The following is a 14,179-nucleotide window of genomic DNA, read 5'->3' on the forward strand; positions in this document are numbered from 1 at the left end:
AAGGAATGTGCCCGGCAGGAAGGACTGGGGGTAGTGAGGACATAGGGTTGGGGGTGGTGAGGACATAGGGTTGGGGGTGGGGAGAGGTGAGAGGCAAGGAGGCCAGCGAGGAGGAGGCTGGGCAGTGGTCCAGGCAGGGTCTTGTGAAGGGCGTGGGTATGGAGGATGGAGAGCAGACAGTGATGATGCTTAGATGTGCTCCTGACTTCTTGGTTTCCCAGGAAATGGTGATGCTTGAGATAGAGGTTATGAATCAGCTGAACCACCGTAATCTGATCCAGCTGTATGCGGCCATTGAGACCTCGCATGAGATCATCCTGTTCATGGAGTAGTGAGTGTCAGCAGTGGGGGCAGGGGGCCGGGTGGGGGTGTCAGAGGCCCAGAAGCAGCCTGTAGAGGGGTCTGTGCACGCAGCATCGAGGGCGGCGAGCTCTTCGAGAGGATTGTGGATGAGGATTATCAGCTGACCGAGGTGGACACCATGGTGTTTGTCAGGCAGATCTGCGATGGGATCCTCTTCATGCACAAGATGAGGGTTCTGCACCTGGACCTCAAGGTATTGGGGCTGGGGCCTCCTGGGAGGGGTCAGGAGCAGCATCCGACCACTTGAAATCGGTGTTGCAACCAGCCATCTCTCCATCCTCCCATTCCTCCTGTTCTTCCTCCATCCATCCTGCCATCTACAGATTCAGAAAGGGTTTATTGAGCACTTACTAAATATCGAGAGTCAGGGTACAGAGAACAGAGAACAAAAAACATCCCAGCCTTCAGGAGTTTCTAGTCTAGTACTAAGTACTTGTTGAAAGGGTCTTTTGCAGCCCTGCGAACCCCAAGCTCAGTGCTTCCTACACGGAACTTTCTAATAAGTGTTGCAAAAGCACCTACCTTTGTGCTGGGCCCTGAAAGGCACTTTGAGTGTTTATTCATTTATTTAACAAATATTTGTTGAGGGCCGACTACATGCCAGGCAGTGTTCTCGGTGGTGGAGATCCAGGAGTGAACAAAATAGATCAAAATGTCTGCTTTTGTGAGCTTATGTTCCAAAAGGGGAGTCAGCCAAACAAATTAATAAGTATAATGTCATTGCAGCAATACACATGTGGTAGGCACTAACAAAATTGTCTAATGAAAGAATATTTATATCCCTCTTCTGACCTTGCTCGGTACCTTGCACCTAGCAACTAAAAAGGGGGAGTGATAGATTTTATAATCAGCTGGTAGTATCTGCCTGGAGCTCTGGAGCTCACTGACGTGGGCCGTGGTGTGGAGCAGGTCGGAGCCGCATGAGTGCGGGCTGTTCCCCACCTTACGGCAGGTGTTAATGTTCGTGGGATAAGTGGCAAGGCGAATGGAGATGAAATGTGCACACTGAGGTGGGTTGGCACCCATCGCCAAGGTTGACAGTTCTTGCATTTGTTCTTTTGATAAAAACTAGTGTGCTGTTGCGGGGGGCACAGGCGTTAGGGATGGCGAAGGGCCCACCCCATCCCGAGGAGCCTGCAGGTTAGTGAGGCATTAGGGATGGCGAAGGGCCCACCCCATCCCGAGGAGCCTGCAGGTTAGTGAGGTTAGTTTAAAATGACCCATAAATAGATCATTTTCAACTGTTAAAAGTGTTATGATAAAGTACGTGAAATTAACGAGAAGACGTACAAGGTGAAATTGGAGAAGCCGGCAAAGGCGAGTGTTAGAGGTCTGAAGCGGGCCAGGGGGCTGCTGCTGCTGCTGGCCACACCTATCCTGCAGCTCAGAGTGAGCGCCCCTCCCAACAACCCACTGGAGCAGGTGTGCTTCTGTCATCCCCACTGACAAGGGAGGAAGTGGGGGTGTAAAGAGATGGGTTTCAATAGGGCTAAGATGGCAGAGGGAATTGAGGAGGCTGTTGTAATAAGCCAGGAGAGAGATGGTGGAGCAGGAACCAGAGGTGATGAGGGATGGGAAGTGGCCTGGCACGGATGGTTCTGAAAGCAGAGCCATTCTGATTGCTGATGATTTGGGTTGGGGTAAGGGAGGGGGAGGGAAGGAAAGAAAGGAAGGGTGACCCCTGAGTTTTTGGACGGCACTATGGCATTGGAGGCCTGCCATTCCCCAAGAAAAGTCAATCTCTTTAGGGTAGAGCAGGGTCCCCAATGAAAATACAATGCTCTGGGGAGAAGCTCAGCCTTAAGTCTGTATCCTAAAACATGTTTTATTCAGGATAGCGATAAGTTTTTCATCAAAAAAGGGCATCACTGTCAATCACTGTTAAATAAGTTGGGTGAACCATTTCCCAGGCTGGGGCTTCTCGGGAAGTCTCATGTCCTCCAACAGATCTGAGTCTGTCTCGTTTCCCCAAATAATTATACCCCGGGACCTTTTTTTCCCCCCCATTTTGGTGGGACACCAGGTCGAGCTATTAAAGCCATTAGTGTCCTGCTCCGAGTGAATGCATCAGTTGGAAAAGGGCCTTCAGGAAGCATGTTGTTAAGGGCCTCCAATCAAATGCCCACAGAGCCCAGATGAGTAACAGGACCGAATTAAAGGGTATGTCGGGGCAGCGGAGGCCTGGGGGAACTGGAGGACCTTTGCCCAGACTCAGGGGTCAGAGGCAACTCACTCAAGCAACGCGTGGCTGTGTGGCCGGGGCTTCTGGTGTTTCAGGAGGTCCTGACAATCAGGATATCAGGGTTTTCTTGCAAAATCTCCTGCCTTTTAACCATTGTTAACTACTTAAAATGTTTCTGCCCTGTAACCTCAGATTTGTCCCATGTCCTTGTGTTATATGAAGAAGAGATGGAGGTCCAGAGTGGGGAGGGACTAGCCTCGCAGTAACTTCATTCATATGCTAACCTGTGCTTGGAGCACAGGATTCTGGGAGCCTCAGCTGGGCACCCGCTTGCTAGACACTGAGGGTGGAGAGCAAGAGGGCTGGGAGAAGATGATCCTTATCCTGGAAGAGCCAACCCACAAGTGTCCTGTCTGCCCCAGCCCCCACTCTGTAGAGTTCACCGTGGGTCCCTTTGCCCAGCGGCAGGCAGAGTGATGTCAGGAGACCTCTGCTAGAGTCAGACAGTCCTGAGGTCTAGTCCTGGCTCCATCACTTACTTACTAGGTGACTACGGTCAAGTCGCTTCTGTGTCTGAGCTTTAGTTTTCTCAATTGTGAAATGAGGATGGATGGTGACAATCTCTGCCTCATAGAGCTGTTGGGAAGATTGATGAGTTAACACATGGAAAGTGATGGATGGTCATAAGGCCTGACGTTTTATAGGTGTTACTGTCATCCCTAACTGGGGAGATAAGCGTGGCACATCGCAGAGCATGCCGGAAGCAGCGTGAAGCCCCTCTGTTCCCAAGAGGCTTCCTCCGAGACCCCTGAGATGGTGTTTTCTTTCTCCGGTCTCTGGAGTTCTATGTACCTGGTGGCCCTGGATGGGCCTCCTGCCCAGGGTACTATCCTCTGAAGGCTTGTTACGCCATCCTTGGAATTGCTGGAACATTGTTGTTCTTTCATGGCCCTAAATGAAGGGAAATCCCACCTGAACCCAGCCAGAAGCCTTGTGCTACGAGGCCTTCTCTGAGTCCCTCTCGGGCCCTTGGGATCTTCATCTGTGCCTGGAGCAGGCGGGTCTGAGGGTCTTGGATGGGCTGCCCATTCTGGCAGCCTGGGCCTCTGGCTCAGGGAGCCTGAGATGTGGGTGGACCTGGAAGGGGAGGGAGGGTGAGCCAGGTCAGAGGCCAATCCAGGCCACCCCTTCTCCTCAGCCAGAGAACATCCTGTGCGTCAACACCACAGGCCATTTGGTGAAGATCATTGACTTCGGCCTGGCACGGAGGTACCGCCTAGGGGGGTGGGGAGGGCAAGGCAAGCCTCTGAGGAGGGCAGGGGGCAAGGCAAGGGTGGAGGTACCTGTGAATGGGCTGGGATCTGTGTTCTGAGCTCTTGGTCTCACCCCTAGGTATAACCCCAACGAGAAGCTGAAGGTGAATTTTGGGACCCCAGAGTTCCTGTCACCTGAGGTGGTGAATTACGACCAAATCTCCGATAAGACAGACATGTGGAGCATGGGGGTCATCACCTACATGCTGTGAGCCCCGAGGGAGCATGATGTTCCTGGGGTTGGGGCACCTGGGTGGGCAGCTGAGGCGAAGATTGGCCTTGGGGTTCTGGTGAGGTGGTCCCACATCACCACTTGCTCAGTCAGGGGTTTGCTGGGGGTTGGGAGTGCTAGGGAGAACCAGGAAAGGGGAACTTTGTACCCACTGTATAGAGGGAGAAACCAAGGCCCCTAAAGGCACAGTATCCCAGCCCAGGGCTCTGGACAGCAGATCTCTGGTGAACCAGGGTGGGGGCAGAGGGGTAGTGGACATTTTCTGTGCATTCACTATTCCTCTTCTTCACTGTAACCCTGGGAAGCTGGGATGATTATGCCCATTTTACAGATGAGAAGAGTGAGGCTCAGAGAGGGGAAGTGACTTGCCCAAGGTCACCCAGCCAGATTCAAACTCAGGTCTGTCCCACTTGAGAGGCTGGGGGTCTTTTCAGCACATGGTGCTGCCTCCTAGGTTCTGCCCCCACCCCCCCAAACCCCCAAAGGTGACTCAGCATCTCCAATCTCACCTCCTTGCCCCCTGCCATCCCCTCCCTCCAGATTGAGCGGCCTCTCCCCCTTCCTGGGAGATGATGACACAGAGACCCTAAACAATGTTCTATCTGGGAACTGGTACTTTGATGAGGAGACCTTCGAGGCTGTGTCAGATGAGGCCAAAGACTTTGTCTCCAACCTCATCGTCAAGGACCAGGGGTGAGGTTCACCGTAGGATGTGAACCCTGTGTGTGAGAGCCCAGTGCATGCATGCGCAGGCAGGGTGGGAACTGGGCTTGGAGGCCAGCTGGACTCTGGTGCCTCATGGGCATGTCACCCACCCTTGCCATGCTGCCCCCTCCCCACAGGGCCCGCATGAGCGCTGCCCAGTGTCTCGCCCACCCCTGGCTCAACAACCTGGCAGAGAAAGCCAAGCGCTGTAATCGACGCCTCAAGTCCCAGATCTTGCTTAAGAAATACCTCATGAAGAGGCGCTGGAAGGTACTGCTGGGCTGGGGGTTGGGGGAGGGAAGGGCTGCAAGGCAGGAAGAGCTCCTGGCACCAGATCCCAGGCCCCACCAGCCCTGCTTTGGCAGGTTCTGTTGACCAGGGCTGGCCTTGTCTGGAAAACAGAGTTGACTTTTCTCCCTTTGTCCTGGGCTGGTTCTTGACCCTCCGCCCACCTCCTCCACCCTTAGGAGGGGCGTCCATCTGGGGCTCAGCTCAGGAAAAGGTCTCTGACTTCAACACAGGCTTCCTCCCTTCATTTTACAAATGTTTATTGAGCCTCTACTACTAGGCACTGGGGATACACCAGTGGATAAAGGAGACAGGGATTTCAGTCTTTGTGGACTTACTTTTGGTAGGGGATGGAGAGTTTTTAAAAGGGGTTAAGAAAGGGCTCTAGAAAAAAATAAAGATGGTCAGGGGTGCCAGAGGAGAGCTTGTACTTCTAAGTAGGTGGTCAGGGAGGGCTCTCTGAGAAGGAGCAAGTGCGCAAAGTCTTGAAGGAGGTGAGACCTGAGCGGTGCGATCCCGGGGGAAGAGTGTCCCTGGCAGAGGGAACAACTAGTGCAAAGGCCCTGAGGCAGAAGCGTGGCTGGCAAGTGTGAGGAACAGGTAGGAAGCCAGTACGGTTGGGGTGGAATGAGCACGAGAGTGGGAGAGAGAGGTTGGAGAAGAGCAGGAGGCCGCATATGGAGGGACTCGTGGGCCATGGTGAGGGGTTTATCTTTTACTTGGAGTGAAATAGGACCCATTGGAGTATTTTGAGCAGAGCAGTATTCAGGTCTGGCTGACAAATCTGTTGAATGAAGGAATCCTGGAGGATGCAATGCCATGGTGCCTCCTGTGGCCATTTTGGGCACTGCACCCTCCCTGGCATCTGGCCCTCCTGGAGTGAAGGGGACCTTAGGAGATACTCAGTGGTCCACAGCTTCTCCCTTGCCCTGACGCTGACTGGGACCCCTCTCTTCCTCATCCCCCAGAGAAACTTCATTGCCGTCAGCGCTGCCAACCGCTTCAAGAAGATCAGCAGCTCAGGGGCATTGATGGCTCTGGGGGTCTGAGCCCCGGGAGTGGCTGAAGCCTGGACACAGCCACACGGTGGGTCAGGGTTGAGGCCACACAGCCCAGAAGGCCAGAGCAGACGGGCTAGACCCCAGGGTGGGCTGGCTAGGACAAGGCTGTGCCAGGCTGGGAGGCTCGGGGCTCCCCATGCCTCCTTGCAGCGACTGCTTCCCCGACATGAGCCGCCTCGAATGTGGTCTGAATCCATCCTGCTAACGCCTTCCCAGACAGGGCTGCAGCCCATCAGCCATAGTCCAGACGTGTGTCCTCCCAGGCTCCCCCTCTTGGAACTGCTGCCCTGGTGACCCCTGCTTGGCCCCACCTGGGCATCCCTGGCCTGGTCTTGCTCCTAGCTAAAGTGGGAGGGCTGGGGTCCCTGTGTGTGGGGCTCCTGTGGTTGTGGACGGGAGGCTCCTGGTGGGGCAGGAAGGCAGCAAAGCCGATTCCTGAGGCCCAGCTGTCAGGGGAGACAGAGCCGGCTTTGTGAAAGAAGACCTCCATGTCCCCACCCGCCTCCCCACTCCCAACAGATAAGGCCTAGTGTACTCCATCTGGCCCAGCCCAGCCCCCGCCCACCTTCTTTGCGACCACCAACACACAGGAACTTGGTGTGAGAGAGAGGACGCCAGGCCTGGATGAGGGGAAGGGGAGGGGACTGGGGGACACGGGAGACCACCCCCGAGCATGCCTGAGGGCCAAGCTGGCTTAACTCAGCCACTCCAGGCCCCCATCCCAGAGGTCACGCATGGCCTCAGATGATGGGGTCAGCAGGCCCAAGAGGAGTGAGAAGGCCAGGGGGCAGCCCCCAACTTGCTCTCAGCTTGTGCCTTGTAAATAAATGTACAGGTTGGATGTGGCCTCCTTCCCTCTGCACTCAATTGGGTAAAGTCGCATATAACCACCGTTCATTGAGAGCTACTGTGTGCCAAGCACTTTAGTGACATCAGTCAGTTCACAGTGTGGTAGTCACCAGTACAACCTCGGGAGCCAGACTTCCCAGTGCATGATCTGGGGAAATGGCTTCCCTACTTTGTGCCTCAGTTTCATCAACTGTGAGAGGTTACAGCACTAGCTAACATTTATTGGATGATTACTGTGTGCCTGGCTCTACTTAAGCGCTCGTATGTATATGAACTCATTTACTCTTCACAGAAAGGTCATGAGGTAGATATGATTATTCTTGCTATTACAGAGGGGAAACTAAGTCTCATAGAGGAGAAGGAACTTGAAGGCTACTCGATGAGTCAGAAGCTGGGGCATGAAATGAACTCTTCTGTCTCCTAGAGCCAGGGCTGTGCCCATGAGCCCACCCTGCTTCTCACCAGAACAAGGTATAAGCAGAAGGCAGGGTCTTTGCTGGGCCCACAGTGATGGGAGACTCCCAGAAAGCCTCAGGAGAGAGCTGTTCTCTGCTGGACTACAACCCGCCTCACCCCAGGCCCCCAGTTCGGAGGAGGGGGCTCCACCTGCTAGAGGGGCAGGGCAAGAGCTTAACCCTAATAGGGTACAGCCTTTGAGGCTGTGAGGACAACTGTCAGAAGTGGGACTGGCCTCAGTGGGGCAGCTGGTCTGCCTGCTGGGGGCATATCTATCGGTTCCAGTAGGAATAGCAGTGACAAGCAGTTCACTGCATTGAGCACCTGCTGGGTGCCGGCCCTGGCCCAGCTCCGTGTGTTCATGATCACGATGGCAGCTCACAGTGACCGTACATAGTGGGCACTGTGTTGTGTCCATTTCTCAGATGTGGAAGCCAAGCCCCATGGAGGGTAAGCCACTTGCTCAGGGTCTTATCGTTAGTCAGTGGCAGAGACAGAATTTGTACCCAGTTTAGGCCCAGAGTCCTTGCTTTTAACTGCTGCACTGCCTGCCTCCTGAGACTCTTAGTCTTGGCCACAGTTCAAGACCATGACAGTTCATCTCATCCCTCCCCTGCATCCATGAAATTGGCCTTGAGGGTGAGGCCAGGGTCCTTCCCGCCACTCCTTCTCTCTTCCAGCGGGTAAGTGCAGAGTCCTGCTGCAGCAAGTGCCACACGGGGCAGGTGACTCAGGGCCTGAACCTAGTGGGGCTTCCAGGCAGGGCTTAAGGAGCCTGGGGAGCCCGGTTCGGGTTCTTGGTGCTTATGGACAAGGCCCCCACGGCCGTGGATTCCTGCCTGCCCGCCCGCCTGCCACCTGCCAGCTGGACCAGGCCTGTGGTTTCCTCTGAGTTTCTTGGCCTCGCTGGCCCCCACCCAGGCTGAGCCTTGGCCACACAGCATGATGATGAGGGATGACTCACTGCCGGGGTGTGGGGAGGAGGAAATGAGGTCCAGTGAGAGCAGAGATTCAGGACCTGGATCCAGCTGGGGAAACCAAGGCCAAAACGAGGAAAGCCCCTCAGCAGGGACAGTAACAGCTGGGACTAGAACCCAGGACTCCCGACTCCCAGCACAAGCCTCAATTTCCTCCTCTGTAATATGAAAATGACTACCTCAGCTTTGCTCTCCTCTGCCGCTCCTAGGGCCATTGTGACAATTGAGATATGGGATTGGGGGCTCATTCACTGTATTTCACAAGAGAGGGATAGTGACTTGCTCAAGACCACACAGCAAATTAACATGTCCCGGGCAGGAAGCCCACCCAGAACCATGGATCAGGGCTGATCACGGCCTTTACCCCATCCCCCTCCAGGAGCACATCTTCAAAAGCTCTTTTTGATTCATTCAGGACCTCCTTGGGGCCTCCCCTGGTCCCTGGAGGTAACAATATGGATGGGGAAATGGGGATTCAGAGAGATTTTGCTCTCTCCAAGGGCCACAGAGCGCACATAGAAAAAAGCTGGGGTGGCAGCCCCCGATATGGGGCTGAGTCTCTGCCTCTCTGTGGGCCTGGGCCCCAGACCCCTCACTTTCACTAGAGCTCCCATCTCCAGCAGCCTCAGGCAGGAGATGGGGCTTTTTCACCCTGGGAGTCACGCTGATGGAGGGAGTGAACCCTCACCTGGTTTGGACCAAAACTCTAGGCCTGGGGTTCTATAAATCCCAGATGGCAGGCTGTGAGTGTGCCCCTGCCCCTTGCTTGGTGTGCCCTGCCGTCATGGTGCCTGGGGTGTGGGCTCCTCCTGCATGACGCCCATCATGATGTTGATGCTGTGACTTTCCCTGCAAGGTGCTTTGTGCCTCATGGGGCCAGGACCACGAGCTTCCCCTGCCTAGTGTCCTGGGCCCCCCTTTTTGGGCTAAACAGGGTTAACAGCCACAATGGGACAGCTCCTCCTGGCTGGTCCCAGCCCAGAGAGCGTTCCTCCAAGGCTATTTCCTGCCTCTGGGCCTTGGCCAAGCCCACAGTGACCACCCCATGGGTCTGAGGCTGCATCTGGTTTGGATTACACCAGGGTTGGTGATGCTGCCTTTTCCTGTCTGTGTCCAATGGCCTCGAATTCCACTGGCCACCTTTGATCCAACAGGGTAGTGATGGGAAAAGATTCAGCTAGTGACAGCTGAACCTTGAGGATGTGAAGCAGCCAGCACTGTCTGCTGAAGGATATGCCCACCTGGATCAAGCTCCCACGAGTGCAGCCTCCCACCACCTGTTCCTTCCTTCATTGTAATAGGTATTATTTATTGAGCACCAGGACTGTACAAAGTGATTCCATGTATGAACTCATTTCATCCCCACCCTATTTGCAGGTATTTTCATGACCAGCATTGCACAGATGAGGAAACTGAGGCACAGGGAGTTTATGGACAAATCCATGGCTTCCCAGCCAGTAAATAGTGGAGTCAGGATGCAAAGCCAGCAGTCTGGGTTCAGACACATCCCATCACTTCATAGCTATTTGTTGAGTGCCTGCTCTGGGCCTGGCCCTAAGCAAGAGCCTGGAGATGAATTAGTCATGGTCCCCACCCTTGGGGAGTTCACAGCCTCTGGGGTTGACAGCGAAGCTGGAAGGGCATGGAAGAAGACACACATATTCTCTTCTCTCCAGTGGGAGTGACAGCCAAGCTGAGAGCAAATAGGAGCAGGGTTTCTCTAGATCAGCTGAAGAGTGCATTCCCAGCAGAGGGACAAGTTTCACGTCCAAAGACTTGATGCTGAGATCAAGCTTGTCTTGGAGCATTTCAGCAGGGCTTTTGCATATGACGAAGCAGGGAATAAGTCAGGGGAAGTTGGCAGGGCCTCAAATGCCAGGCTGGATTGGGGCAATAGGGAGCCAGGGAAAAGTTTTAAGCAAAGGAGGGGCATGGTCAAATCTGTGGTTCAGAAGGACCCCTGCAACCAGGGAGCTCAGTGAGTGGGAGTGATTGGCGGCAGGGAGACCCGAGGGAGGCTGGGCCATATCTGCTTAAGAGGCTGTGAGAACTGTGGGGACAAGAGGAGAGAGACTGCACGGACCTCTCAGGGGACAGGCTGGTGATAGAGACTGGGGGCAGGTCAGACAGAATGGGGTTCCATCCTAGTTATTTGCTTTCTCTGAGCCTCAGATTCCTGTCTGTGAAACAGAGTAGTGAAGGTATCTGCCTCCCAGAGCCAATGCAACGGTTACGTGAGATGCGTAGATAGAGCAGCTGACACAGGCTACTGACCTTATGTTCATCCCACAACTATTTCTCCAGCCCCTGCTGATCCAGATACTGTCCTAGGTTCGGGGGACAAGCAGGCAACTGACAAAAATTTCTGGCCTCATGAAACTTCATTTGAGTCGGGGAGAACTCTGAGGGGCAATAATGAATTTAGAATGCATTAGTGGGGCCGATGGGGATGCAGTCGTCAAAGACGGCTTGTCTGAGGATGTGAGGGCATGAAGGAGTGAGCCCTGTGGGGATTGGTGGAAGACTGTTCCAGGCAGAAAGAATAGCAAGTGTGAAGGCTGTTTGGAGTGAGGGGAGGGCAAGAAGCCAAGACGAAGCCAGATCACACAGGCCGGTACGGACTTGAGCTTTTGCTTGGAGTGGGCCAGGGAGCCCCGGGGAGGTTCTCTGAGATTTTATCCACAGCGAATGGTTGAATGGGTGACCATGATTCCACTCATCCACTCAACAAACCTTTATTGAGCATCTGCTGTGTACTGGTCACCAGGTTAGGAAAGTGGATACCATGAGCAAAGCAGACCCAATCCCTGACCCCTGAGGCTTCTAAGGTAGAGGCACAATAAAAAGTGAATACACACAAAAATGCATAATTCCACATTACAACAGGTGCTGGCAGAGGAAACAAATAGGGTTCAGAGGAAAGTAATTTAGGGTGTCTCTAATCAGATCTGGAGGAGAGAAGGCTTCTCTGAGGAGGGGATATTTAACTTGATCTCTGGCTGTGGAGAAGTCAGCCAGTGGGGAGTGAACATTCCAGGTGGAGCAAACAGCAAATGCAAAGGCCTAGAGGTGGAAAAGACACTCATTAAGGAGTTGTCTTAACTCCTTAACTAGCAGCAGGAGGATCAGCCTTTCATTTGTATCCAAGAAAGATCAGGGCTTCCTGAGGACTGTGGTCAAGAGGAGGCAGCCTGGCCTTTCCAGGGGCCAACAGGTAGGTTTCTGGCTGACTCTGGCCTGGTTCTAGCCTGGAGCTGCTTCCTTCTGGCTACCTCCTTGAGTTAGTTACCACCCAGTTACTAGCAGGGCAGGAATGGGGGATTAGGCACCTCTGACCTTTGGGGATGGAGGTTTTGACACATGCAAAGGAAGATGCAGAGAGGATCGGGCAGAGGATATGAGGCTTCTAAGGTAGAGGCACAATAAAACACTCCAGTGGGACTGTTTTATGTTCCGATTTCATTCTTGTTGACCCTCCAGAGGGACTGTTTTATGTTCCGATTTCATTCTTGTTGACTGAATCGTACACATAGTATGCAGGACCAGGTTTCCCAACTACCAGTCCTGGGGGATTAGAATCGTTACCCACATTTTACGGATGAAGAAACTGGAACTCAGAGAGATGAATCCACTTGCTCAAGGTCACTCAGCAAATAAGCGGAGATGCCAGGAATTAAATCCAAAGCTTGGTCTACATAACAGTCTTCCCTCCCCCTGCACCCAACCCCACCTCCATAGCAGTTGGATCTTCCTCTGGTTAAAGTTAAGGGGACATGTCCCTGGGGCCTAAATATTTATTTATTGTACTTAACAAACACTTATATTGCAATTTCCATGCGCCGGACTCTGTTCTAAGCACTTTGCAAATGTGAACCCATGTAATCCTCACAACGGCCCCATGGAGGTAGGTACTGTTAGTGTCCATATTTTATAGATAAGGAAAACACAGAGAGGGGAAGCAACTTGCCCAAGGTCGCACAGCTAGGAATGGACAGAACTGGGATCTGAACCCAGGCAGTCGGGCTCCAGAGCTCCCGCCCTTAGCCATTGCACCTACTGCCTCTGGCAGCCTGGTCCATGGAGAGATGGGTACCTGTGTGGGAGGAGAGATTTGGGCTGAGGCCTGGATTCCTGGGTTCTGTACACTCCCAGCAGACGGACATGCCGGGCTGGCTGACACAGCCTCCCCCTTCCTTCTTCCTCATCACTGTGTTGGCCTCCTCCGAGTGCCCTGCCCTCCGTAGGAGAGGGACTCCCCGCCCCTGGCCCAGGCGCTGCCTGGGGTGTGGGAAGGAGAACTGAACTCTGGGCAGTGGAATGCCAGAAACCAGGGAAGGAAGTGGGTGGGTGGGAGGGCAGGAGGGAAGATAAGATGTGGAGGGCGGAGGAGCCTGCTGAGGAAGGCCCAGCCCTGTGGGTGGGGGTGGCCTCCTTGGGAGCAGGAAGAGCAGAGACCAAAGGACCAGCAGGTGAAGAACTTCCTACCAGTCCTTGGAAGCTGCCAAACGGGTGGGAGGGGGCAGCCTCTGAAGGTAGGGGGCTTCCATCTTCCTGGAATCCAACATGACGTGCACTACTTGGTGTAGAGGGGATTCGGAAATTGAGCAGGCGATGCCCTTTCAACTCTGATATTTCAAGAATCTGAGCTGCTGTGATTAAAAACTCTGGAGTATTTTGAAATACCTTTGATTCTATCATTTTCCATTTTGATTTAGCAAGGTGACTCAGTACTCTTTTTTGCTCTAACCTGCTGAGAAGGAGGAGTGGGGGGCTGGGATCCCCTCCTGGTTTCAGATAAGATGCCGGGAAGAGGGTCCTTGAGGGGAGTCAGATGGGATGGCCCTTGTCCTTTAGTAGCTTAAGGTGACAGAGAGGGAACCATAGACAGGTTGAGAAGACAGTTCTGCTCCTGCCTTGTTGTGTGGCCTTCTGCACGTCACTTGCCCTCTCTGGCCTAGGTCAAGCCATCCGTGCCGAGGTGCTCTGTCTGGGTTGGTCTAACTTGGGCATTCTGAATCTCTGCTATACACAGTTCACCCGCTCCAGGTGGGGGTGGCCAGGCAGGAGCCAGAGGGTGTCTGTTGGTTATGGAAAGAATGTGAGGGCAGGAGGCCCAGTGGGTGGGGTGCCCGGGCCGGGCAGCGGGCAGAGGGCAACATGAGATCATGTAGTCTGGGCCTCCTGGTCCAGCACCTCTGGGGATAAGAGGCTCTCCAGGCCGACCCCCAGGTCAGACCCTCCCCTAGGAGCTGGACTCAAAAAGTCAGGTCACCCCCCTCTCTTTCCTCCCCCTGGCAAAGGGAGCAAAATTAGGACCAAAGGGGTAGGCATTGGTCCCGTCTCATACAGCAAGTCCAAGGCAGGCACTGTGCCCAGGCTCCTGCTTGGGGGTTGGGGCCGAGGGGTCCTGACTTCACTTTTTGACTATGTTAGAGGCCAGAGAGGGATATGGAGAGGGGGCTCACGTCCAGAGCTGAGTCTGTACTTCTGGGTGTAGGTGACTCTTTTGCATGTTCCCCAGGGCAAAGGGTGGGCAGGGGACACAGCTTGCTTCTCCCCAAGGTTCTACCTCAGTTCAGAAGCTAAACCTCCTCAGGGAAAGACTGGGCAGGATACGGAGGCCTGGGCTCCCCCAGACAGACCAGCCTTCCCATCCTCCTACTATCTCAGGACAGAGGCTGGGATGAGACTGGGGTCACCAGGTCTCCACAGGAATGCACCACAGGGAACAGTGCCCGGCAGAGGCCTCTTTC

The 14,179-nt window shown here is 54.1% G+C and overlaps 1 protein-coding gene across 1 annotated transcript in view; it reads left to right on the plus strand.

The window, feature by feature from the left end:
- MYLK2 (myosin light chain kinase 2) overlaps positions 1–6,132 on the plus strand; it is a 13,514-nt gene extending 7,382 nt beyond the window's left edge. Inside the window, exons 6-12 of the mRNA XM_006922037.3 lie at positions 222–331; positions 415–556; positions 3,744–3,814; positions 3,938–4,066; positions 4,631–4,783; positions 4,933–5,065; positions 6,052–6,132. Coding sequence (XP_006922099.1) covers positions 222–331; positions 415–556; positions 3,744–3,814; positions 3,938–4,066; positions 4,631–4,783; positions 4,933–5,065; positions 6,052–6,132 — 819 coding nt within the window. The remainder of the gene's footprint in view (positions 1–221; positions 332–414; positions 557–3,743; positions 3,815–3,937; positions 4,067–4,630; positions 4,784–4,932; positions 5,066–6,051) is intronic.
- Positions 6,133–14,179: the final 8,047 nt, after the last annotated feature.

This window comes from Pteropus alecto, unplaced genomic scaffold (genome assembly GCF_000325575.1).
Source record: "Pteropus alecto unplaced genomic scaffold, ASM32557v1 scaffold45, whole genome shotgun sequence".
Lineage (NCBI taxonomy): Eukaryota > Metazoa > Chordata > Mammalia > Chiroptera > Pteropodidae > Pteropus > Pteropus alecto.